We start from the raw sequence: 26,038 nt of genomic DNA, 5'->3' as shown, positions 1-26,038 counted from the left end.
GCTTAATAAATATTGCATTTACATTGGGTACTTGCGTCAAAACATTCTATTTAGATTGGTACCTTATCGAAAATTGAAAACCCAACCATACACACAGACGGACCTCAACAACGAATTTTGTTCAATTCTGGAGACTCTATAGACCTGTATATAAGCATGTACATAAAGATTTCATAACCAAGACAAAGCAAGTGCAACTTAAACATGTCATCATATAGTGAGAGTGTGGATAATGAGAGTGTGAGCGATATCAGCCTAGATGAAGATGATGAGGAATTGATTTGGAGGGTCTTTTATAATGATTTGGATAGAAAAACAGGCCTTTTAGATCAATCTACCCAGGATATTGAAGATCATAACAACTATTATGAGGAAGATGAGGATGAAGATATTGAGGATGTGAGTGATTTGTCAGATATAGAAGACAGTGAGTTAGCACAAAGGTACCGTGAACTAAGAGAAACGAAAATAGATAAGGATATGCCTGAAGAAGAGAAGAAGAGACTTTTGATTTCACACTTTTCAGAAGATCAGATGGAAAGATTTGAAGCATACAGAAGAATGACAATCAATAAGCCTGGTGTCAAGAAGATCTGTAATAGTGTGTTGGGCCAATCTATCCCACAAAATTTAGCAGTTGTGTTAGCAGGTATCTCGAAACTGTTTTTGGGTGAGATAATCACCAAAGCATTTGAAGTTCAGGAGAGAGAAAACCGTTCAAAGCTCATAATAGATATCGATGAGAAAAAGAAGCAAAAGCTTGCTGTATTAAAGAGTTTAGAGCAGGGAAAAGAAGTTAATGTGGATGATAAAAGCAAAAAGTTACAGTATGGAGGTGATGTAGCGAAACCATTGCAACCAAATCATATAGTTGAAGCTTACAGACTATATAAAATGGAAAATAGCGGAGCGTTTGAGTCGCAATGGAGAAGAGAAGGAGAGGTTGACGGAAAGGGTTTGAGATAGTTTCCCCATAAAACATAGAAAATACTCTTCGAAACATGCACTGCAGTATATAGTCTCAGACTAATGCATATTTTTAGTGTTTCACCACGATGTTTGTGGAGCGCTTTCGTAGAATCGTTAATTCAAGTGTTTGTACGTTTACCACAAGTACTCACTCATCATTCCAAGCTCAACAGATGGCATATTTGTTCCCAGAATGGTGCGCTTATTATGTACACTACTGGATATCTAATTTTGCATGTGAAACAGATCAACAATTCAAAGTGGCGATTAACGGATATAATCCCTCGCGGTTGATGCAGGATTGAGGTGAAGATCATTAATGACAGAACCCACCAAGAAGCGAAAGAGGCTCGTACTTAGTTGCGACAACTGCCGCACGAGGAAAACGAAATGTGATCGTAACCTCCCTTGTTCAAATTGTATCAAGCTCAGCATTGGCCACAGGTGTACATTTAGCTCACCAAATCATATTAATCATTCAAAGCTTGCAAGTCTCAATACAGAACCCGATGGCAACGATAAATCGAAGATTATATCAGAACTAGAAAGCTTGAAGCTCAAGCTTCAATCAATTGAGGGATCTATAGGGAATTCAAGCACTTCTCAAAGTATTTCACCAGAGGCGTCAATCGGAACATCATCAATATCTGCGATACCAAGTAACTCAAAATATTCTTTCACAGACACAGAGGTTAGTATAGGTTCACCATCGAACTTCATTTCAGGTTTGCTGCCCCAAGTTCCGGTTCATCCTCAGAGAATTGTTCAACCTGGATTGTTGACTTCGACATCCCTACTACCCTTACCAGCACAACTACAACCTCTTGTGTCTCAACAAAATTCTGATACTCAATCACAGTTCTTCCACTCTTTGCCATCCATTCCTAATATTGCTCATGGATATGCATTAGATTCCTCTGAAAGGCGTAAACCGTCATTGAAGGAATTGTTCGGTACGAGGGAACTAAAGTATCTTATTGAATCTGAAGATGCTATACGCCAAGCCAACAAAGATTTATACCTAGGAATTAATCCAATCGTTCCGGATCCGAAGTTTTTCAATCTACATTTTTGTATTGATTCCACCAACCTGATCAAACCATCAATACCACCTTTACCACTTCGATGTTTACTGAGAAGGGATCCAGGATGTTGTCTCTTCTGGAATCAACATGAGCTCTCAACAAAAATATTTTTCAGCTTTCCTACGAAGGGAACAAATAAGGGCATTACAGCGTTGGATATTAGAGCTCAAAGGAAATTAGGTGACCAGCATATCAAGCAAATAGAGGATGGATTTACAATGGATGAGGTTAAGTTATCCTGCTCAAATTATGGTAGACACTCAGGTGTTTATTTTTGTCCAAAATCCCTTTCAAAGCAATCTTTACTTGAGAAAATAGCAACACTTCTACCGGAAACATCGGTTTGTGAGCAGTATGTGGATTTGTTTTTTGAGAACTTATACGTATTCTTCCCGATTATCGATGAGAGCCAGTTCAGAGAAGACATAGGGAAAATAGTAAAGAATACTGTAACACCCGAAGGAACTTTCAAAGATCACAAGCGTATTGTCATAGAGAAGAGACACGATCTTGCAACTATCTCGATTTATCTTTTCATCCTAAGATTGAGTTATATTTCACAATTCAGATTCTACACTAAAGACACGGAGGAAACGCTCGGAGAGTATAGTATTATTCTGACTCGTGGAACCGAATTAGCCATCCAAAATCCTGTTCCTACGGAGGTAGCTGAAGTTGCTGAGGACTGTTTAAAGTCTTTCACGTTTACACGGAAACAGGACATGGTAGTTTTACAAGGAGCAATATTGTCCAGGATACATGATAGGTATAGCCCAGACATTGGCGATAAACCGTCGAACGAGAATCCAGCTTGTACGGCAATGTTAGTGCAAATGGCCACAAATCTAGGGATGCATCGAGATCCGGATTATATTATGGAGCTTAGTCTAAGCAGTAATCAAAAGCACTTGAGAAGGAAAATTTGGCATTACTTAGTATCGATGGACGTTTACGAGACGATATTTTATGGTACTCCTATTACGGTAAATCTTGCAAGCTATGATACGAAAGTGCCATTTTATGTCAGTGGAGTAGGAAATACAAAGAAAGAGGAAACTGAGAGAGAAGCAGTAAAAATTTTTCAATTGCATCGTTCTATCATATTAACGACAAGTAAGTTATCAGAGATTTTACTGAGAATAAAGGATCAAGTTTCTATGTCTTCAATTATAGATCAAATCAATGATTTCGAAATTATTGTTGCAAGGAGTTGTTCAAGACTTTCTGCAATTATGAAGCCACAAACCACGGAGACAGACGCATTCCGCATCAAAACTATCCACATATATTTGCACTCGAAAATGTTTCTTGCAGGAATGTATTATTACTTCTTCACTTATTATCACGATCTGGGTGTTAAAGAGTTAGAATTTTTCTATTTTAAAAAGGCTTTAATTACAATTTTTGTTGAACTTAATGACCTAATGAAGATCGTCATTTTCAACGACGGAGGGGTATTTGGGCAAATGTGTGCAATGTTGATTTCTCCTATTATTAATTTGATTAACAGTTTTGCATGCATGATAACCTTATCATTATGTATTCGATTGACCGCAACAAGTCAGAATAAAAACTCAAAGTTTACAGTCAAAATTGAACATTCGGAAGAAGAGGACATCAAATTGCAAGAGCTAATGCAAGTTGCATCCGCTTGTACAAGAGATTTGTTGTTTAAGCTATCAATCACCAGCAAAAGATTTATAAATGCATGGAAAGCAAAGAAGGCAATGTTCCATGGATTGAGTATCCTTCTGAAAGGTCCTATTTTCAATGATTCAACACCAAACACTTATGCAATCAGTTTTAACAGCGATCAACTAAGACAAATAAATGATATCTTGAATGGTTATTCGAAAATTGCAGTAACCGAAGAAGTTGACCCATCTAGAGTTTTGCAGTCATTTCAATCGATGAATTTTGAGACAGCCGAGGACCTCAACCTTGATGAGAAAAAAGAGGAGTACTTAATCTCTGAAATACAACTAGATCATTTCTGGCGTCAAATGAAAAACATCAAAATGGTAGGCGAACAAGATTGGTTACGTACGTTGGAATCAACTGGGTCAGATTATCCAATTATCGAAAACAATCTGGTTCACGGCACTGCTTATTTCGCTGATTTCGATCTCTTTGACCCTTCCATTATGGACACTTTTGGGGATCCTTTTTCGACTTGATTAATGTTGAAAGTTCAATCTACAAATGGGTCTACTGATTATTTATGCTGTAGCTAGTTTGACTTATTTATTTTATGTAGTAATAATATTACAGTACACTTCAGCATGCTTCTCGTAATATATAGATTTCAAGACTTCCGGAATATGCTTCCATAGCCTAATTCAAAAATCAAAAATGACCTATCAGTCTTTAATACCTAATTATATAGAGCCATTCTAACATCACAACTATTAAATGAAATGCAACCATGCAACTTGATTGAATCGTATTCTCAACTAGCGTGTTTCTATCGATCCACACACAAGACCAAAGCACAACTATATAGAGTAGATGCGATGCAACAACCACCAAGCTTAAAAAGCATTAGTCACCGAACCTAAGGGCAAGCTACCATTGAATTTTGCCAGAAATGATAGAATCAAGCTGGCAGTGGCTGTCAGGTTTTCAAGACTGTATGACGACTTCAAATCCCATCCTTATTGACGAAAAGAGCCCCAAAACCTAACCTTCTAATTTCCAATTCCTCAACACCATCTCGTAACAAGAGTAATACTCTTGGGTAATCCAACTTTATGTCAAATGATACCAAGTTTTACAACAGAATAATGATGCAATTACGTAAAAACAATACATCAAAAGTTAATATCTCAAATTGATTCCAATCGATTGAATTTCAAACACAACATTTGTTAACCACTATGCAGAATTAGTATTATATTGCAAACTAGTGAATATCTACTAGTATCATTCAAACTTTCAAACGTAAAATCAATGCAAGCCACAAAGAATACTAATTAAGAGATTAAATTTAAATATAATTAGAAAAAGATACCATAACATAAATGTCATCTTCGTATTTGGAGATTATAAACGAGATACTAATATCCTTAGGTACTAATAATGATGTATTCAGAGCATCAGGTGAGAAATCCCCAAAAATATAGTGTTAAAACCTATCTTGCTATGTGTTACCCAAAACAGAATATAATTTAAATGAAGAATACCTTCAAGATTTAAGAACCGGTCAACACAATAGAATAATGTACAATTCAGACTTGTCCATTCCAATAAATAATTGAAAAATTCTAACTCAGATAAATAAGTTAATAGGTAGCTTCACCACCCTGTTCTCAACAATCATAAATTAATTGAAACCTTGCGACGATCATGATCATCGCAGAACAAGCAAACATACCATATGTTCTGACAATACACCTATATTTTGAGATTAAAATCATTATTCAACGTGCTCTATCAGTGAGGATGGAAATTGTGCACTTATAACCTTTATTTATAACTTTGAGCAAATGTAAAAGAAGTTAACATAATAATTATTCTGTCTGTTAATAATAAACAGAAGTTCTCAAAAAACTAGTCTAACATTCCGTAAAGACTTAATTTCTTTAGATACATACAAATTACAAAACATTTTGCGAAAGTAATACTATAGCCTGTACAGCCCATACCTGACAAATACACAAAATACCAGATATTAGGACATTCCCCTGGACTTTTACCCTATGGAGTATCAAATATTTTCGATTCTTCAGCTATTATATCGGATCACTAACTACATTCCATTACAGGCCTAGTCATTAAAGAAAAGAGATTACGTACATTTCCTCCAAAATGATACTTATCATTCATGATACTTGTACGCTCAAATGCTATGACTGAATCAATCTACGTTCTAACACCTACAATAAGTACATTGTGAATTTTGTCTTCCAAAATGTATGTATGTCAAATATGTACCAGATTTTAAAATTCAGAAGATACTCTCTATAACAATAATTAACATTTCCATGCTCTTAAATGCCCGCAAAATAAATTTGGTATTATCTTGCTGTTGTAAACACAGGTCAAGCAATATATTAGAAAGAGATTCGAACAATACTTCAAGATTAATGGAAGGATGGATCTGGTCCCATCTTGTTGTTTTCATTATCTGCTTGTTTTTATCGTAAATTAGTATAAGAGTTATTATAAGATGCTTTGTCAGGCAGAAGTACAAATTCAGTTTCTTTCTTCACTTTTATGAGTAGCATAAGGTTTTGCTTGCAACATAGACTAATCTACAATTAATTGATTCGTATTTTTTGGCATTAAACTCTCGAGTTTACTTATTAGGAGTTAACAAATTAGAGATATTTTGGTTAGTTCAAGGCTACTCCGAACTATTTCTGACTATTAATCTATCGTTATCGGGTAATGGAATAGCTGAGTTCCGGGAAGAAAGCACAAATAGGTTCCATGGAGGTACAACATCCTTCTTGGAACCGTTTGTTTAATCGGGTAGCAAAGGCTAAGTCATCTTGGGGGGAGGGAGAATTCCATCTTTACTATCAAGAGAAACTCTGAGAAAGATAAGTGGTCTTGAGTAAAGGTTTCAACTCAGAGCGGTATACCTAGCTGTGAACAAGAAGAATTCAGAATTAGTTATATATTTGAGCAGCAAAGTCTGATTTGAGGAATCCGTGAGGAATCCGTCACCGCATTCCCTTATTTACAAAATTACCAAAGATTATTTTGTTCGGATATCTGGTGGTGCCTTCCGTCCTTGAATGAGTTCAGGGGTGGCAACTATTTTCAGTTGGTTTATGGAATAATCAGTGTGTTTTTGGTTTTTTCAGCAGGAAAGACCAAGTCCTTTACCAAGGCCTTGTGTTTCTCTCAGAATGGGAAGGCGTATAATTGTAGGCAAAGTAGAGGATACATCATCTTTTGACTCAACTAGAGCGGGAAATAAAGCTAAAATCAATTCTTCTGTGATAGCAATTTCATCATTCATCGACCTTGAACCGCTTTTATCCTCCGGGTGTGTGGTGCTCACAATGGTCGGTTGATGGTCTTGACGTAGATGTAGATAACGTGGTGGAAATTGTGCGATTTTGCAGTTGGGATGTAGTAAGCTTGATGATTATGTGTACATGGTATTTGCCATTATGAGTAGCCCCGATGTAGTTCCCAAAGTCCACGTGATGTTTCGCAGCCAAACCCGATGATGGGACCCTTACTTGGGGTAAAAGCTTGCTGACACGACAGTGAAACACTCCATAATAGTACAATAAAGTTCTAAATATTGAGATCAAACTTTCAATTATCGATTTTGATGTAAATAGACATAAATCAAAATATTTCCAGCCAAAATGTCCATTTGTGACACCCTTTGCAACTTTTGCAACCAGTATTTACGATCCTATTACCTATTAACTATAAATTCAGTCCTTGCCATCCTAGGGATTTAGAGTCTTTCTTTCATACTATCTTCGGTATAGAATCGAACAACCTTAAGTAAAACATCTACGAAGTCAACAAACCGATTACTCAAGCATGTTCCGTGATTGTCTTTCTAAGTTAAAGGCGTGTCTGTGAAAGAAAAGAAAGATGAAGATCCATCTGCACCAGTTGTCATCCTGTTAACCGTTGAGGAGTCACTATTTGGCTCCTTGGGTGAGATCCTAGAAAGGCAACCAGTTTATTGGGGGTTTCAGAAGGATAGGAATCCTCTTAAAGGCGAGGTTCCGAAGAAGTTGAACGCTTTTACTAGATCACTTCTCCTGCGCTCTGACAAAGTGCTATTGAAGTATAAGAACACTATATATGATGGTCCTTCTGCTTATCTATACAGTTTATATGGAGTTGATTGCATTGATAGCATATTCCTTCCGTCTGTTGATAATGAACAATTTTTTGATGATAACGTGAAAGTTCAAATCATGCTCAGAGGCATTGGAGTCGATTATATTCTAGAAGGTTTTGATGATGCAAGCTTCGAAGACACCATTAAGACTCGGACTAGGGACGAGTTGAAAAGAATGGATAAGATTTTTGAGGTTATCTTGGATCACTGGAGAAAGAGCCTGCATGAAAACTCAGTGTTCTGCCAAAAAAACATACAGCCGTTCTATGGCGATTGAAAAGGAGATAAAACTCTATATTTGGGGTCACAAGAACGGAAGTAGCAAACAAACTAATGAGGTAAAATCCCTGGTAGATTTTTACATAGTTAAAGATTCACATGTCAGGTTTAGGACCAGGGGGGTCATCTACGACATGGAAATGCTTGACGAGCGGCGCTTCGAAACTTACAATCGTTTAAAAGAAATTGAACTCACATTGAGATCAAAATACAACCAAGCTGACAAATTCAGCAATGCCAGTGAAGCAAAGTACGTTGACATTGAAGCCAAAAATTCCGATAAATCCAATAATAAATTGATGGTGGTAATGAGTTCTTTTGAACAGTTCTTTGTCATAAAGTTAGGTTAATTGATAAAGCTGATCAATCCTGTTGAGCTCGAATCTCATAGAAATTACTTAGTCTACATGCATTTCGGAACAATTGAAACCATTCGTTTACCAACTTGGAGTATTTTATGTGTCGACATGATACCTGGTGCTAATCAACTATCATACCAACACTTAGGATTGCTGCTGTGGCTTCTGTGTCTGTTGCTGCTGTGTTTATTATGCTATGATGATTCAACTTACAGAATACCAGCGAAGGGTAAAGTGTCTGCCTTGGAAGTGCTCTATTTTTCGAATCATGCAGAGTTATACTAGCGATTGGGGGCTCGGTAACTGTGTAGCGCCATATTGCATGAAAAGAAAGAGCAGTACTCTATCGGCAAATTGATATGCACATACCACTTACTTGTGCAGTATCTACAGAATCACCACAAACACAATACTGGTAAGTTACAGCTATGGTTTAGAGTGGTTAAGTGTTTTGAGATTGTTAATATTTAATATCGCTTTTGGTTCTGGTTCAGGGTCGCTAAAAGTCGGTTGATGGTGAAAACTGATCAAGTGTCTCCCAGTGTTAAATATTTGAGGTGTTATAGGGTTTAGTTGCTACTAAATTCAAAATATTTGAAATATAGGTCTCTCATCTTAATTGCTGGCCATCCAACAAGATTCTGCAGGTGTATTAAAACTTGATGGGGATTTGACTCAGGGATGGAGAAGTCAGTACCCAGTTGGTTGATCGTATTGTCTCAACAACTTTTGACTGGCATGTAGCAGCAGGCAAGAATCTGAGTATAGCTAACTTAATTGGCTCTACGGTCATTAACTATGTACTTGTATTTGCTTCCCAAAAATAGGATTGTTCTATCTCACTTTCTCCCACGGTGTATCTGCTGGGGATTGGGTACCAGGAACCAGTAAGTTGCTGGAGGCAATCAATAGGAGGGAGCTTAGGTAGTTAAACTCAAAACACGAAGGACAACGAGCTACATCTGGCCTTGAGTCATGCCCAGTAATTAAGTAAGTTACAGTTACTAAGTGCTATTTTGGATCGGAAAAGTGTTTGTTTAACATTCTTAACGATGGGGCAGTCAGCTTGATCGATAGGTGCCATTTCATGAATTATTGAATCCAGAGGAACTGATATGATTGACTATTTTATTTTTTGGTTAAATTTGCTTTTATTTCACAATGCTCTTCATAATCAGAAATAGAAGTAATGGAAAATTTTTTGAATACAGAAAGATTTGCCTGGATTAACAAAGGCTTTGGCCAAGAACAAAGTTGTTCGGAGCATCCAATAATACAGAACTACCCAAGTACCTAATTTAATAAGCACTCTCAAAATATAGGATCTCCCGTTATCACTTGTGCTGCCATTGGCAAAATACACGGAAGCTCATAAGCTCAGAACGTTGACTACTGAGACTATTGAGTTTGTTCAGGTCCAACTGATGCAAGCTTAACATGTAGTTAAATAGACTAAGCACACGACATTTCGAGGTACAGCTCATTTGGTGTATTTTCTGATGATGACTATATCATTGTAGATGAGGTAATGATAATGATCTATATACAAGAAGTCCTAGTAGGATGAAAGTGGTTTACTGGAAGTGGAGTCTGTGCTGAACCCCAAGTATATCCAAAGCCTATCCCATTGTCCTTTTTTGTGAAGCATAGCTAGTATAAGTACTGCTGGCAAATGCCACACTGAACACCAAAATAATTGCTTAGCATGAACTCCAGCTAATGCTATTCCCTCGGCAGTTGGTTTTGCTCCATCACGATAATTCTTTTGCTGCTGTCTCCAAAATTGGTATGCTAAATAAGTCAACCACCCATTTGCAATTGCCGAATCAATAGGAAAAACCCAGTCAGTAATTCCGTAATATGTCAAACCAAAACATAATGGAAACATTAACAATGAATATCTCAACGCAACCCTAGCATTTAGTTTTGGATTCTCCGCAGCAGTCATAACATAACCTGCTTGCTTGTATTGATCAGCAATATTATGAGATAACGCGTTGAAGTGTGGAAATTGCCAGGCATAAAGCAAACCCGCTAGGCACCAAGCTGCCGGGTGATTAAGTGGAGAAGCAGCTGCCCAGCCCATCAATGGTGGTATTGCTCCAACGATAGCTCCCACCCAAGTATTAATGATTGATTTTCTTTTGAGCGATGTATAGATCCATGCGTATAGGACGATATTTAAAAATCCCAACATCGATACTGTAGGGTTTACCCCCAAGTAAAGCATGGTACAACCTAACGAACCTGTAACACCCGCAAACCTATAAGCTTGCTGTGGCGATATCAAGCCCCGTACAACAGGTCTACCAACCGTTCTGGGCATCTTTCTATCAAATTCCGGTTCTCGTCCCATGTTTATAGCATTCGCGGCTCCGGAGCAAAGAGCAGTTCCCATAGTCAAGAATAACAATTCATGCAATGAAACTGTAAAAGGTGATATAGCATACGAGCAAATGGAACTCAATGTTACAAGCACAGTCAAATTAGGTTTGGTCAACTTTAGGTACGGGCTGATTAATGTGCTCAACTCACTCTTCGGTTTGATTGTAGTATTTTTATTGGATAGTGGCCGTGTAGATCCCTTTGGAACTACTTTGAAAGGAACTTTGTCATATGAAATCTTTTGAGACAGTTCAGCATCCGGATCTTGACAGTTCAACACCTTCGTTGCTACGTTACCTAGGATGGAATTGGTTTCTTGATTTGCCGACACATCATTTCTCCCCGAATTACGCTTTGAACTTATTAGGAGTCTTCTATGAGGTGATGTTAAGTGTTGATTATTGATAAAATTCTGGTCTATACGAAATCCTTTCTTCGTATTCTTGAAAAAGAAGTTAAAATGACCGACTGGGTTTAGTTTGTATAGACTTAACATTCTAGATGACATTTTGAGGCAACTAGATTTGCTCGCTTTTTTTGCTATTCTAACTTTCTTGTGAGTTGTTGGCTGATTATTTCATAAAGCTAATGACGATTGATATCCTAGTTGATCTCTAGTACAACTTAATTTTTTGAAGATTTTCTCAACGCGCGCACGACTACAGGTATCTCGTATGATTACAGAAGGAGCTCCTTGTATTGGTTATCTACTCATCAACGGGAACATCTGCCTTTTCATTGGTATTGGCAGCCTTTTCGAGGTCCAAATCAATCTTATTCTCGCCCGAGTTCTTTTCATTCAACTTCTTGTTTTCTAACTTGTTCTCAATTAAATCATGAAAAGCTATGATGGCCCTAACAAGGGTACTTATGTAAACCACCATCAATTCATCATTAGTTTTGATCGTGAATGCAGTTGCCAATGGATTGTTTACATCAATTCCGTTTGGATCAATCAGACTTGATTTTGCAAGTTTAGGTAATAAGTTGAACACATTCTGGAGCTTTCCCAAGATAGTATGGTTGAGTGGTAACTTTCTCTGATAAACTTTGTCCAAATAGTTAGCTATTTCTTTAAGTTTTTGATGCAAACCTAATAACGACTGGTATGTTTGTGTTACTCTTAAGGATAAGTTTCCAGCAGCTTGATCTCTAATGTCTCTCAATAAGTGCTCAACACCAATTTCTTCAGCTTCTTCAGCCTCAATAAGCGAAGGAACATGCACGAAAGTCTTCTCAGCTGCTGAACCATCGTTTTTGATGTCATCGACAGAAAAGTAAGCATCGGTTGGTATTCCTACCTCCCTTGGTTGAACATCAACAATTAGTAAAAGTGGATTTGCAGTATACTTTTTGAAGACTTCATTAATCTTCAAATCAGAAGGCTTTAATTTTGGGCCCGAGTGATACCAACCAATCAACTTTTCCTTGGCGTTTATCTTTTTAAACATCTCCCCCATAGAATCTATAAAATTATGATCCAAGAACCATACGCTTGGGTTCTTCTCATCTTCTTCAAATGGGATAGCATATGAATTTGTGACCTTGATAGTATCAGTTGAGCTGTCTCCCAATATAACCCCTACGACTCTTTTCTTTGAATCCTTTGCCACTCTGTTATAATGGTCGACAACTGACAATAAAACAAGAGGAGACACTGAAACAGCCTTATTCAAAAATGTGGATTCGTTGTTTGTTGAGGACATTCTTGTACTTAAATTCTGTGGCAAATAATGTAAATATGAAAAACTAGTACGCTAGGAAGCCTAGAAAGTCAATTGAACAGTGATATGACTTATGTAGACTTGAATGAGAATACAACCAAGATATAGCTCGGGCTGTTATGATTTATGTCAAGTGTATTGCTTGCCAACAGTGAATTGATGTGGCCAACAACCTTTTTTTGGATAATCGCCTTCAAGACCAAAAAGGTCGTGGGCAGCCCACTTATAGATTCAGGATGGCTTACGTGATTCCAATGCTTGATCAAACCATCTATCAATGTTCGGACAAATAGTGATAGGGCCCCCAGGATCGGGGAAGTCCACATACTGTTATGGTATGTACCAGTTTATGTCTGCAATAGGCAGAAAACTGTGTATCATTAATCTTGATCCGGCAAATGACCGATTACCCTATCCAGATTGTGCCCTTGACATAAGAGACTTCGTTACTATAGAGGAAATTATGGAAGAGTTGAACTTAGGACCCAACGGTGGTCTTATGTATGCTTTGGAGAGTCTTGATGAGACGGGCATTAACTCTTTTATTCAGAAAGTGAACCAATTAGTGAAAGAACAAAATTATCTCATATTTGATTGTCCTGGACAAGTAGAGCTCTTCACACATCATAACTCCTTGTACAAAATTTTTAAAAGCTTGGTTAAAGCAGATCATCTTCGTTTGTGTGTCGTCTCCTTGGTTGATTCCATATACCTAACAAGTCCATCGCAATATGTGTCGATTTTGCTTCTAAGTTTGAGATCCATGCTTCAATTAGATTTACCACATGTGAATGTAATCTCCAAGATTGACTTATTGAGAAATTATGGTGAGCTACCTTTCAGACTTGATTATTACACTGAAGTTCAAGACTTGGCGTACCTTTCACCTCATTTAGAGAAGGAGTCGAATTCTATCTTGGGAAAGAACTATGTACGGCTCACTGAACTCATTGCAGAATTAGTGGAAGATTTCAATCTTGTTTCCTTTGAAGTGTTGGCAGTGGAAAACAAACAGAGCATGATTAACATTTTGAGCGTCATAGATAAAGCGAATGGTTACAGCTTTGGGAGTGAAATTGGAGGTGATTCTATATGGAGTGAAGCTACAAGGTTAGGTGGAAACTCGGAGTTCATGGAAATAGATATTCACGAGAGATGGATTGAGCATAAAGATGAGTACGATGCGATAGAGAGCAAAAAGGGTGAAACCGAAGACAAAGATGCATCATTGCCGCTCAATGAAGATGAGGAATGGGAACTTGCATTAAAAGACTGGGAGTCAAAAAGAGGTGGTGATGGCACACTACTTAGGTAAATAAAAATCAGACAGCATGTATACTCAAAAATATAGCGCAAGTTGTGAACCATCATCAACGACTGGGTAGGTAGTGTACAGACCAATCAGATATTTTGTGTGATTAATGTCACTTATGTAATAAGAAGTGATGAGGACTTCAACACGGCAATGAACAGTTCTGAGCTTTCGCTAGATATTGAATATACAAATGCTCTAGATTCGCAGCTTGATCGGACCATACATAACCTTGAAGAGAAAAAGGAGGTCATAAAAACTCAAGTTGATGTACTCCTGGGCATACTAAAAGAGATAAAAAATGACAAGAACCATCACACATTCACCATTGCGATAGGTGGTGGATATTTTGTTGAAAAGTCTAAATCACAAGCCCTAGAATACTTGGAGTGCAGAATTTCAGATCTTGAGAACTCGTGCAATACATTCTCCGCCAAGGTTAAGGAAGCATTGATTACCAGAGAGAATTTAAAAAAGTTTCAAACCTTTACTAATGGCAATTTTGAGTCTACAAACAATAAGGTCGAATTAAATGAGGAGGGACTCCCTTTTATGGAGATCGAGGAGCATTTAGATGAAGATGGTAGTATTTTAAAGGCCCGTATAAATAATCAAGAGGTAGATCAAGAACAGCTAATTGTACCAAACCAAGAAATCACTGCAACAGCTCCAAAAGAGTCTGTTGATAAAAAGGATAAGCTAGGAAGGACTGTCAGTATACTGACTGGTTCGAACTCAATTGAACTCATCCAAGAAGACATCGATGGCCCATGGGATAACCAAAAGATTGATCTGATTGAGCCGCAACACGATAATGAAGAGCTTGCGCAGTTATTCGATGACATGGAAATATCTAGCAGATCGATGAATAAGATCCCTGAAAATTTGAGTCAAGATGCATTGTTGGACAAAATTGACAGCTTGAAAATTAGTCCTGATGACAAATTCAGATTAAAGCAGATTTGCATCGACGCTTATAGGAACAGTCAGCCAAACAATGATAACGAAAACTCGAAAGATAAACCAAAAGATAAAGAAATTCTTCAATCAACTACACTGTTACCGGAATCAGTGGGAAAGAGATCCGAACATGTGGTCCTTGCGAATACAATTGTGGAGAAAAATTTGGAGCATGAAGACAAAATTGACCAGGATGAAGAGAAATCAGCTAGAATTTCCAACTCAAACCAAATTTCTTTAGATCAAGATGAGATATTAGAGTTAGAGATTTTAGTTGACGAGTTCGAACAATCGGGGCAGTCCGCAAGTGACTTTGCTGACGATGAGGAATGGGATTTCGAATTTTCTGATGAAGGAGAAGATGAAGATGAAGATGATCTTGCAGATGACCTACTCTATGGGGAAAGCAAGTCATTTATGATTGGAGATCAGAACAAGGATCTTAACTCTAAGTTGTGGAGTCAGGTTATGAAAATGCGTCTAGAAAAAGCTGAGCTCGATTCGAAGGATAAAAAAGAATTTGGATCAACTCAAACGAAGGTTAACACCACAGACACAGAAAGTAGTAAAAAGTCGGTCAGATTTGCAGAACAGTTGGATATCAAAGAAGTTGAGAACATAAGTGGTTACCTAAAAGAGCCACAAGAAACTGCGAAACTCTCGTTGTTCAAGCAGGGTAGAATTGCTGGTGGAAATGCCACTTTCAATCAAGATTCAATAGACGGAGTCGAACAATCTCCGGTAAGTAACTTGGTTGTTGAAAGAAACGAGCCAACTGTGATTACTCAGAAATTTAACTTATCTTCTAACCTGAAAGTATTCGATTCAAAAGACTTTAAAAAGATTGAGATTCCAATTGCCGACTCTTCCAATGTAGAACCATTGGATAGATATAATCTTGTTCAACAGTCAATTTTGGAGAATGAGGACAAGATTAAAACAAAGCCGCATAAAGTCTCCCGTTTCAAGATGTCCAAAATTCAAAACAATTCGGAGAAGAAGGAAGATAAGATTAAGGAAGTCAACACCGATCCTTCTGTGTCGTACCTGAATAATACAATTAATGGAGATATTGTGGAAAATGAGATACCGTTAGGATCTATAGTCACTAGTTTCGAAAACACACTGAAAAGCAAAGTTGATCAACTCCAAGATATCGATCTGGAGCAAGTCATAACAGAGAAGTTAGGTTTATCTTTCGAGCAAAATAGTTCCAATGAGACTACAGGACAGCAAACCGATCAAAAAGCTACTAAAGCAAACCTGTCTCCTAATAATAAGGAACTGGAAATTGAAGTGAAAGAAGCCATAGTAGATTTTCAAAGTTTGCAAAGTGACATGGAAACTATGGCAAAGGCGTACGTTTTGGGGATGTATGATGATGATATTGATACTGAAGGGCCAGTGGTTAATGAATTGAAAGACTTTGAAGTATTGAACAAGATGCTTGAATCAATGCCAGTCGTTGAAGAGGCATCAAAGGTAAGGTCTCAAACTAAGAATAATCTGATCGACAAGAAATCTAAAAATGAGGCTTTTGATCCTCGCTTAGATTTGATTGAACGTCAATACGATGATGAGGACGAAGAAGAGGAAAATGAAAGTTACCTCAATCAGAACTACATTGATGACCAGGAAGAAGATGACGGCCCCATTCTTGTGGACGAGATTATAGAAAATGATTTTGAAGTGGATGCCGAAGACTTGGCCTTGTCCGTTGAAGACACAATAGATCAAGAAATCTTCAATCTGGAGGTAGCAAGTAACTATCACAAGTTGAGGCAAAAAATCGTATTTGAACAAAATAAGACTGGGTACAGAAAAACCGAACAAGAACTAGAATTTGAGCCAATTGATGAAGAAGGTAATCCAATACGCATCAGCAGATTCAAAGCTGCCAAGATGAGTCAGTAGTATTGTATATAGTAACGTTACCGTTAAGAAAGGTTAATTTGTATTCTGAAAGTATAAATAGTTCCATCGGAATCCGCGGGTAGTAAATCTCGCAAGTACGCAAGTCAATGTATTCTTGTACTGAGCACCAATAAAAATGCTGATAAAATGCTAGATAAAGCGAGTTTGTGGGGTAGATACCACAGAATGGAAAGCGTCCCCACAAAAGTGGTGCATTATGGATGAAATTAGTGGGATCCTTCCCTTCCGAAGGAAGCACGCAACCCGCCCGGTTGGAGAATTTTTCCCGGAATCCGGGGTAGGGCCTGGGGTAATATATCTTATTTCGCACTTACTTTTTGTCGGCATTCGGACTTTGATTAGCCTAACCGGTGGTGTCCCTCTTTCTTGCCCCTCCCTCATCTGACAGGGTTCTATGCACCCTAAGATGTTCCTGAGCTAATTCAGACACCGGATCTCTTAGATAGCTTTCAATACTGACCAACCAGACCAACAGATGTAGTACTGGGGTTGTGGGACGAATCATTCGACTTTCTATCCCATGTAGCCATATTTTGTATGCAGTACCGTCATCAGGTCCGTAATCGTTTTTTGTATATTCCGAGGGTTGTGTGATCTCAGGCAATGGTGCAATTCTAAAGGTGTAAGATCGTCACTAGAGGAAGTACGAAAAGAATCTTCTACAAATCTCTAAATCTTAGAAGAGATTTGTCTCCATATTTGATTGAACGGCCAACTTCCCCTCTCTTCTGCGTATCTTATCATTCCCAATTTCACGCTATTACCCCTCCATTTGGGCCCAAAAAAAGGGCTCGTACAGCGCACATCACCCTCGAATTTCGGAACGCGACAGATTTCAAAGCCCTTCTCAACAAAAAATTTCTTTTGTACGAGGACCCGTCCGTAAGTCGGAAGCAGTTTTGTGTCGTTTTCGCCGGAACAGACTAAGGGTACGTGTTGTTGGGATTATCGCAAAACTATATATTCACATCTGTATCCTTCATCAAAAATTGTGGACGGAATCAAACAATCAGTTCGTTAGACAGATTGAGCTTACAAAACAATATTTTCATATGTCATCCATCTTAAAGCAAAGAGTTAGGTACGCGCCTTACTTGAATAAGTTAAGAACTGCCGAGCAATGTATTGAGCTTTTCAAGCACGGTCAATACTTGGGTTGGTCTGGGTTCACTGGTGTTGGAGCCCCTAAAGCCATTCCTACTGCATTGGCTGATCACGTTGAGAAGAACAACTTGCAAGGTAAACTTGCTTTCAACTTGTTTGTTGGAGCTTCAGCTGGCCCTGAAGAGAGTCGCTGGGCGTCTAACGACATGCTTTTAAGACGTTCTCCTCATCAAGTCGGTAAGCCGATTGCTCAATCCATTAATGATGGTAGAGTTGAATTCTTTGACAAGCACTTGTCAATGTTTCCTCAAGATTTAACCTATGGTTATTACACCAGAGACAAGCCTGACAACGATAACTTGGACTTCACTATCATTGAAGCAACCGCCATTACTGAAGATGGTAGTATTGTTCCTGGTCCAGCTGTTGGTGCTTCTCCAGAGATGCTCGCTGTCTCCGACAAGATTATCATCGAAGTCAATACCAAGACCCCATCCTTTGAGGGCATTCACGACATTGACCTCCCTGTCAATCCTCCTTTCAGACAACCATACCCACACTTAACCTCCGACTACAGAGTAGGTAGAACTGCTATCCCTGTGGATCCTTCAAAGGTTGTGGCAATTATTGAAACTCACGCTAATGATATCGTTCCACCAAATGCCCCATCTGATGAAGGCTCAAAACAGATTGCAGCACACTTACTTGAGTTCTTTGAGCATGAAGTTAAATTAGGAAGAATTCCTGAGAACTTACATCCTTTGCAATCTGGTATTGGTAACATTGCCAATGCTGTTGTCGAAGGTTTGGCTCAATCGCAGTTCAAGAACTTAACTGTTTGGACCGAAGTGTTGCAAGATTCTTTCTTGGATTTTTTCGAATCTGGATCATTGGATTACGCTACTGCCACTTCCATCAGATTGACCAATGAAGGTTTCGAAAAGTTTTACCAGAACTGGGATGCTTACAGTAAGAAGTTATGTTTGAGAGCTCAATCTACATCCAACTCTCCAGAAATCATCAGAAGATTGGGTGTCATTTCCATGAACACCCCTGTTGAAGTGGATATGTACGCTCATGCTAACTCCACTAATGTTATGGGATCCCGTATGTTGAACGGATTGGGTGGTTCTGCTGATTTCCTCAGAAATGCCAAGTTGTCCATCATGCATACTCCATCGGCTAGACCATCAAAGACCGACCCAACTGGTGTGTCTTGTATTGTTCCTATGGCTCCACACATTGATCAAACCGAGCATGATTTGGACATTGTCGTCACTGAACAGGGTTTGGCTGACTTGAGAGGTTTGTCTCCAAAAGAACGTGCCCGTGAAATCATCAACAAAACTGCTCATCCTGACTACAGAGACCAGTTACAAGATTACTTGGACAGAGCTATCTTCCACGGTACCAAGTACAAGACTTTGCATGAACCACACATCTTGAAGGATGCTTTCAAGATGCACACTAATTTCCAAGAAAATGGAACCATGAAGTTACAATCTTGGGACCAAAAATTCTAATCTTTAATGATATATAGTAATCGCTAATTAAACAATTCATTCGAGTATTTTTGCAGCCAGCCTAGAGCTTCGACATTTACCACTTCCTTCACTTTAGTGGTGCGACCATTAAGAAAACTTCCACTAAAAAATATCAAAATCGCCCGGTTACACTGCTTTAAATTTCCGCGGATCTGTCATAAAATTTCGGATAAATAGAGTGGTGATTTGTACTGAACACTACTGCAGCAATTCAAGGTGCATAAAACTGCGATGCAGGGTGCGCTCATCTTAGAAATTGTATTGTTTTGCTTGTACAATCAGCATCACAATTTGTAAAGATACGCAGCAACCAGGTCCACTTGTGCAAGAGTTGCGAAGCATTTCATTTCCATCACTACTAGTGCATTTCAATTACATTGGTGCGCCATTCTCAGTCAATAAATAAGGATCTTAATTTACGACGTATGTGAGCTAAACTCCTGGACCTGTCATAACCGGATTTATTACATATGCGATAAACGCCCACTTTAGTTCTAGATATTATCTTGGTGCCAATGTGTTTGCTAGGCTCGTTGACATTAGTAGCCTGTTTCACCCTATTATTTATGTGGTTTGCGTGACAATAGCATTTATGAAACACAAATCAATCATTTGCAGATATAATTTTCGCAATATATCCGGATACTTTGTTATTTTCTAATATTCTACCTATTTAGGAGATATCCAAGCTGAGCCCTTGCCTAGTGCAAATCATTTTAGTCTTAGACATGCGTATAGGTAACGACAATAATTGAGCCGTGAGGAGGGTCAAAATTAGTCGTCACCATGCTCGATTTTGGGTAGAATTGTTTATCTTACCCTGAATTGCATATATCCACCACTTTCGCTAGTTGTCATCACCAAGTCTATTTGTCAAAGTCTTGGAACTAGATGTTTGAATAGCTGCCAGAGCCTGCTTCTTACTTTATTATGCACTGACATATCTCGTGTGTGACTATGTTAATAATTTCTGAATATAATCCTCATCTAGAATCGGAGGATAGTGAAAGACCAAATTCCCAAGATCCCAACTCTGAAGATATCACACGAGACTCTCCTGGTGGTGGCCAGTTGGGAATAGTGTTTGAAAGTCGTGACGATAAACGTATTCCCAGCGTGGTTAGTTATCGTGGCCGTGTCAAGAGCATTAAAGATGCTCTCTTGCTTTTCGAGGCAGCCCGTTTGGAGATCATTCCTACAGTCAACCGCCGTCTTACAACCATCGAGAAGGCAAAGTACATCCAATCCAATACCGTCTTCATCTGGAATGAAACCCAGTGTGGTGTCAAAAGATGGACCGATGGCAAAATCTGGTCACCATCCAAAGTCCACCATGGCCTGTTCCTCATCTACAAACATTTGACAAAAGAAGGCGATATCAACGACGGACTAGTCAAACAGAGCATGTCTGTCCTAACCAAACAAAACCAGAAACTCCACTTGATATGTTATTACAAGCAAGGGGGCGAGGACACCATATGTCCTTCTGAGGACCCAAGACTCATGAACCTCAAATTGCCATCTACCATCTATCCAGAGAACATATTGCCACCAGAATCAAATAACGACATTCCAGAGAACAACCGAATGCCTTCAAGTACAGAGTCATCGTCCTCGCATGTTTCACGCTTACCCAAGCCTGAGGCCAACAACAAACCCGCTCGAATTGAGGGGTTACCTGCACTGCTGCGAGGTGGTGTTATTCAAACCCCACCTCCAAAATCCATACACACGATCGCCCAACCAAAATTTGAAATCGCCGATGCATCCCTTCCAGCACATCCCCTAGTGCACAACGTTTTTCCTTATAGGGCAGCAATCCCGTACTCCCCAAAAATCAGTGAAAATACACAGTCTCAAAATCCACCTGTTCAGTATCAACTTCCTCCTCCCCCTCCTCCACAACCTTCGCACTACAGACTTGACACCGATCACAGTGACTCGCAGACTTTGAGTGTCTTGGACAAGGGGTTTTCTTGACCAAGTCTCGCCTGCGAGTTGTCATCACAGCATTATCCAAAAAACAAAACTTCATCTAAGTACTAGGCATCTACAGACTTAGCTCATCAGTAAATTCGTTCTTTCATTACATAGCAAAACTCTAATATACACTTTTGTGTTCTTTCACTACTTTTTGCAATCTTTGCTGCTAGTTGCAAGTGAAGCAACTTTAGCCGGGACGGAAATGCTCCTGTACAGTTGACTTGATTTATCCATAATCTATAATTGTGTGTTTGATATACTACACGTCCATTACCTAAAGAGTATGAGACTTCTTCTCAAGCATCTTTCCGCGCCAAAACTTGACCTGTTTGGCGAACGCGTACTTGATCGATTTGATAATCCCGGAACTGAAGATGCCACGTATGGTTTGCTTAACTGAAGAGATTTGAATCGTGCGACTCACAATCTTCATCAAGTTTTTGGAAAGGTTCTTGTCTTTCACAATTTCTTTGATTGACTTCTCATGATACATTTGGTACAATTTCGAGCGAAACTGCAATGGAAGTGTACTGATGAGCTTTATCTTGTTGTTAATCGTCAAGTTTTTCCGGAAAGTCTTCATATTGTTGTTCATTTCATCACTGTCAACAATAATGAGACAGTTTTTATGGATGAAGTACTGCAATATTGGCTCGTAAAGTCTCATGAACTGCAAAAATTGCTTGTTAACAATATTGCGAACTTTGTTTGGGTTCTCACCACCTATGTACATGCGGAAGTCCCCCAGGTATGAAATCTTTGTAATCTGTTCGTACAACTGACGCTCAGTGAACTGAGGGCTTTCGATTAACAAGATCGAAAGAGTCACTGCATTTTTCAAATTGTATTGATTCAAGAACTTAACCATTGGTTCCTCATCTTTAACAAAGTTTACAGGCTTGTGCAAACGTCCGGCAAAGTATAGGGAGGACCATTCACTCAAGTCAAGTAAACTTGCATTAGTTGATATGATTCCATATTTGATCAATTGTTGACGCATGCGAACAAAGGGATTGAAATAAATACCAGTGCTCCCCTGGATAAGTTTTATCAAATAAGGACTCTTGACTGAGTAATGATCGGTATGCTGTTGAAGATTTATGCGATGGAAAGAGTCGTTGTCTTCGACTATGTTTATGAAATCGATTTGTCTTTCGTCGGAACGCTTTCCATCTTTTTTCGGATCTTCATATCCGTCTTGAGGGAAAACACCTGAACCATAGCCTATAGCTACCTTTATAGGTGCCTTGAAAGAATTGACCACTTCTGTTAACTCGTGCTGCTGTCGGTGCCCCTCCTCATCTATAATATCTACTTCTTGATTGCTGGCTCTAAAATCTTTTGGGATAATTAATTTATCAAACCCTAGAAAGCCTTCACTTATGATGGGCTGATAATACTTATCTGAATATGGAGTTGTTGAGCTATTATTCTTTTTGTCTGAGTTGGTATCAATACCTATCTTACTGAGCCCCTCGTAATCAAAACTTCCGAATCCTTGAAATGCCCTGCTTGTAGACCCCGATGATCGCCCTGCCGATAGTCCGCTATTGAACCTGTACTGGGATTTGAACAAAAGTCGCCTGATCATCTGTGTCACTATAACGAAGGCAAAATTTCTTGTCAAGGATTCTTCCACCAGCTATGGCCTGTATCCTTGTTGTAAAGTGTTGATCGTCGACAATAGTGTCGCGTGATTTTGATAACGTGATGGTCTCGTATCTCTTCCTCGTGACTTGTGATTCATCTAACACGTGATGTGGAGAACGCCTGACCGGCGACAATTTGGCCGGTATAAATTTTCAGTATGACTAAGTTTTCCAGATCACAACCATACCCTGAAAGATAACCAAAATGTCTTCGAAAGCATACAGATCTACACGTTCTAGCGAAAACCAATCATTGTCCTTTGAGGATGTTGTCATGACCGGTTTAGCCAACGATGGTGGCTTATTTGTCCCATCTAAAATTCCAAAACTTCCTGACACGTTCTTGGAGGAATGGAAAGACTTTTCTTTTAATGAGTTAGCCTTTAACATTTTAAGATTATACATCGAGGAATCAGAAATCTCAAACTCGGAATTAAAGGATTTGGTCACTAGGTCTTACTCCACATTCAGAACACCAGAAGTCACCCCAATCAAGAAGATTGATGATGATGTTTACTTATTGGAATTGTTCCATGGTCCAACATATGCTTTCAAGGATGTTGCATTGCAATTTGTGGGTAACTTGTTTGAGTTCTTTTTGAACAGACGTAACTCTAAGAAAGCTGCTGGCGAACCAAAAGATATTATCACAGTTGTTGGTGCCACCTCTGGTGATACCGGCTCTGCAGCTATCTATGGTTTGAGAGGAAAGAAGGACGTCTCTGTTTTCATCTTATACCCTACTGGTAGAATCTCCCCAATCCAAGAGGAGCAAATGACCACCGTGGAAGATGCTAATGTCCATACTTTATCTGTCAAGGGAACTTTTGATGATTGTCAAGATATTGTCAAACAAATCTTTGGAGATAAGGAATTCAATGAAAAGTACCATGTAGGTGCAGTCAACTCAATTAACTGGGCTCGTATTTTGGCTCAACAAACCTACTACTTTTATTCCTATTTCCAATTGAGAAAGCAATTAGCTAGAAACAGCGACAAGGTTAGATACGTTGTTCCATCTGGTAACTTTGGTGACATCTTGGCTGGTTATTATGCCAAAGAAATGGGTTTGCCTGTCGATAAATTGATCATCGCCACTAACGAAAATGATATCTTGGACAGATTTTTAAAATCTGGCCGCTATGAGAAGAAATCTGGTGACGATGGTGCTGTCAAGGCTACCCACTCGCCTGCCATGGATATTTTGATTTCATCCAACTTTGAGAGATTGTTATGGTATTTGGCTAGAGATATTGCAGCCAAAGGTGATGATAACAAGGCTGGTTCTACCTTGAATGATTGGATGAAGCAATTAAAGGAAACTGGATCTGTTACTATTCCAGATGAGGTTGTCAAGCATGCCAGAATAACATTTGACTCAGAAAGAGTTAACAACGAAGATACTGTCAAGACTATCAGACAAGTGTACACTACTAGCTCTGACGATTACGTGTTAGATCCCCACACCGCTGTTGGAGTCGCCACTACCTACAGGTTTATTGCTAAGGATGATAAGGCCGATTCGATTAAGTACATATCTTTGTCCACCGCGCACCCAGCCAAGTTTTCTGACGTTGTGAGCCAGGCATTAGACTCTGTGGAAGGTTACACTGACTTTATTCCTGAAGACTTGAAGCAATTGAGAAACAAGGAAAAGAGAATCAAATTAATTGATGAAGCTTCGTTGGAAAAAGTCAAGAATGCTATCATCTCTGAGTTAAACTTCTAAAGCATTTATGCTCATGTATTTTTATAGCTTATTTAAATTCAATTCCATTCTAATTTCATTCATATTAAGACTGGATTCTGTTGATCAGTGTAGTTTTTGAATTTCTAGAAGAAAACGTTAATTTTTGACTATAAATCCACCCGACAATCGAAATTAAACAAGTCATTTGGGTTTTACATGATTTTAGAAATGTAACAAGAAATCCAATAAATTAAATGAATACGAAAAAACTATAAGATTGGCTAAAAAAAATTAATTGGACGAGACAGGAATCGAACCAGTGACCTTTTGCTTGCAAGGCAAACGCGCTACCAACTACGCCACACGCCCAAGTTGGTCTAAAATTAGTTAATCTAAAAAATAGCACAATAAGGGCTTTTTATTACGTAATCAGCAAACAAAATGCAGGAACAAGGAATTATTTCATCACCTCCGATTAATTTACAAATTTAACCATGGCTTCCTGTTATTGTTCTAAGACCCGCCTCTTCATTAGTTAACTGCAAATCTTGCGCCACTTCCAAGTGCGCTTGCTCTACTTGCAAGAAGTAAAGACCATAATCAATATGGTAACTGTTTATTACTGCAGATGCTTCTACAAGGTGCCTTTTGTTGCGCACCAAGTTGCAAAAAATCATCAAAAAACAAAATTGAATTCAAAAATTAATTAAAATTTAACGGTTTGACCATAATGGTGTGTTATCCATGGCAATAGGTATATAGTCAGTAGATTATAATATACTTCCCATTAGCAAAAAAAAAGAACATGCTTTAAATAAAATAAGAAGCAGTTTTAGAATGTGAGTCCTCTAGATCCCAGTACATAATGGGATAGCAAAGTATATAGCTAGAATTGGCAGGGAATATCACAGATTGGGCAGAAAAGATTAAAGTGGAATTGAAACAAGTCAGTCATGGATTCAATAATATTTTGTACTTGATATTAACTCAATTAATCAAATCCATCAACACGAGGTCCTCTATTGTCTTTTGCCAATAAAGTCGTAAAATCTACCAATAGATATAATTAAGGATTAAAATTTGACTACATGTTACCTCACACGAGTAAGATTAGTAGTATGATTTCCATTGTAATAGGTTTCTAGCCTAAGTTCGACTAGCTATGATCAGTTTATTGGAAACTTTAGAGATATCTAGAGAGAGGGCAATAGCAAAATAAATTGAGAATATACAGCTTAT

The 26,038-nt window shown here is 38.5% G+C and overlaps 11 protein-coding genes and 1 non-coding gene across 12 annotated transcripts; 8 read left to right on the top strand and 4 right to left on the bottom strand.

Moving 5' to 3' along the window:
* Positions 1-125: 125 nt before the first annotated feature.
* On the top strand, positions 126-1,135 carry CANTADRAFT_25903 (uncharacterized protein; the record flags this gene model as incomplete). The annotated part of the gene is made up of 1 exon (XM_020207575.1): positions 126-1,135. A coding segment is annotated over exon 1 (757 nt), but the record flags the coding sequence as incomplete, so codon positions are not given.
* A 123-nt stretch (positions 1,136-1,258) lies between these two features.
* CANTADRAFT_25902 (Zn(II)2Cys6 transcription factor) lies at positions 1,259-4,335 on the top strand. Its single transcript, XM_020207574.1, has one exon. The coding sequence runs from the start codon at positions 1,289-1,291 to the stop codon at positions 4,229-4,231; it is 2,943 nt and encodes a 980-aa protein (XP_020065355.1). The 5' UTR covers positions 1,259-1,288; the 3' UTR covers positions 4,232-4,335.
* A 3,210-nt stretch (positions 4,336-7,545) lies between these two features.
* On the top strand, positions 7,546-8,254 carry CANTADRAFT_25901 (uncharacterized protein). The gene has a single exon (XM_020207573.1). The coding sequence runs from the start codon at positions 7,952-7,954 to the stop codon at positions 8,150-8,152; it is 201 nt and encodes a 66-aa protein (XP_020065354.1). The 5' UTR covers positions 7,546-7,951; the 3' UTR covers positions 8,153-8,254.
* Positions 8,255-10,068: 1,814 nt separating this feature from the next.
* CANTADRAFT_50608 (protoheme IX farnesyltransferase) lies at positions 10,069-11,406 on the bottom strand (the record flags this gene model as incomplete). The annotated part of the gene is made up of 1 exon (XM_020209847.1): positions 10,069-11,406. One exon carries the CDS (start codon positions 11,404-11,406, stop codon positions 10,069-10,071), a length of 1,338 nt encoding a protein of 445 aa, XP_020065353.1.
* A 199-nt stretch (positions 11,407-11,605) lies between these two features.
* On the bottom strand, positions 11,606-12,604 carry RPN8 (proteasome regulatory particle lid subunit; the record flags this gene model as incomplete). The annotated part of the gene is made up of 1 exon (XM_020210785.1): positions 11,606-12,604. One exon carries the CDS (start codon positions 12,602-12,604, stop codon positions 11,606-11,608), a length of 999 nt encoding a protein of 332 aa, XP_020065352.1.
* A 295-nt stretch (positions 12,605-12,899) lies between these two features.
* CANTADRAFT_50162 (putative GTPase) lies at positions 12,900-13,937 on the top strand (the record flags this gene model as incomplete). Its single annotated transcript, XM_020209795.1, has 1 exon — positions 12,900-13,937. The coding sequence occupies one exon, from the start codon at positions 12,900-12,902 to the stop codon at positions 13,935-13,937; it is 1,038 nt and encodes a 345-aa protein (XP_020065351.1).
* Positions 13,938-14,087: 150 nt separating this feature from the next.
* CANTADRAFT_21476 (uncharacterized protein) lies at positions 14,088-16,808 on the top strand (the record flags this gene model as incomplete). The annotated part of the gene is made up of 1 exon (XM_020206699.1): positions 14,088-16,808. One exon carries the CDS (start codon positions 14,088-14,090, stop codon positions 16,806-16,808), a length of 2,721 nt encoding a protein of 906 aa, XP_020065350.1.
* A 737-nt stretch (positions 16,809-17,545) lies between these two features.
* ACH1 (acetyl-CoA hydrolase) lies at positions 17,546-19,945 on the top strand. The gene has a single exon (XM_020206901.1). It carries the CDS (start codon positions 17,882-17,884, stop codon positions 19,454-19,456), a length of 1,575 nt encoding a protein of 524 aa, XP_020065349.1. The 5' UTR covers positions 17,546-17,881; the 3' UTR covers positions 19,457-19,945.
* A 489-nt stretch (positions 19,946-20,434) lies between these two features.
* Positions 20,435-21,457, top strand: PTH2 (Pth2p; the record flags this gene model as incomplete). The annotated part of the gene is made up of 1 exon (XM_020206698.1): positions 20,435-21,457. The coding sequence occupies one exon, from the start codon at positions 20,435-20,437 to the stop codon at positions 21,455-21,457; it is 1,023 nt and encodes a 340-aa protein (XP_020065348.1).
* Positions 21,458-21,734: 277 nt separating this feature from the next.
* Positions 21,735-23,051, bottom strand: PTH1 (putative phosphatidate cytidylyltransferase; the record flags this gene model as incomplete). The annotated part of the gene is made up of 2 exons (XM_020211610.1): positions 21,735-22,900; positions 22,928-23,051. The coding sequence occupies 2 exons, from the start codon at positions 23,049-23,051 to the stop codon at positions 21,735-21,737; spliced, it is 1,290 nt and encodes a 429-aa protein (XP_020065347.1).
* Positions 23,052-23,298: 247 nt separating this feature from the next.
* THR4 (threonine synthase) lies at positions 23,299-24,909 on the top strand. The gene has a single exon (XM_020207571.1). The coding sequence runs from the start codon at positions 23,315-23,317 to the stop codon at positions 24,836-24,838; it is 1,524 nt and encodes a 507-aa protein (XP_020065346.1). The 5' UTR covers positions 23,299-23,314; the 3' UTR covers positions 24,839-24,909.
* Positions 24,910-25,095: 186 nt separating this feature from the next.
* Positions 25,096-25,168, bottom strand: CANTADRAFT_t98. The gene has a single exon. It is a non-coding gene; the product is annotated as a tRNA-Ala (tRNA).
* Between the last annotated feature and the right edge of the window lie 870 nt (positions 25,169-26,038).

This window comes from Suhomyces tanzawaensis, assembly GCF_001661415.1.
Source record: "Suhomyces tanzawaensis NRRL Y-17324 unplaced genomic scaffold CANTAscaffold_3, whole genome shotgun sequence".
NCBI classification, from domain to species: Eukaryota; Fungi; Ascomycota; class Pichiomycetes; order Serinales; family Debaryomycetaceae; genus Suhomyces; species Suhomyces tanzawaensis.
Note: the sequence above shows the minus strand (reverse complement) of the source record. Positions and strands in the feature narration are given on the sequence as shown.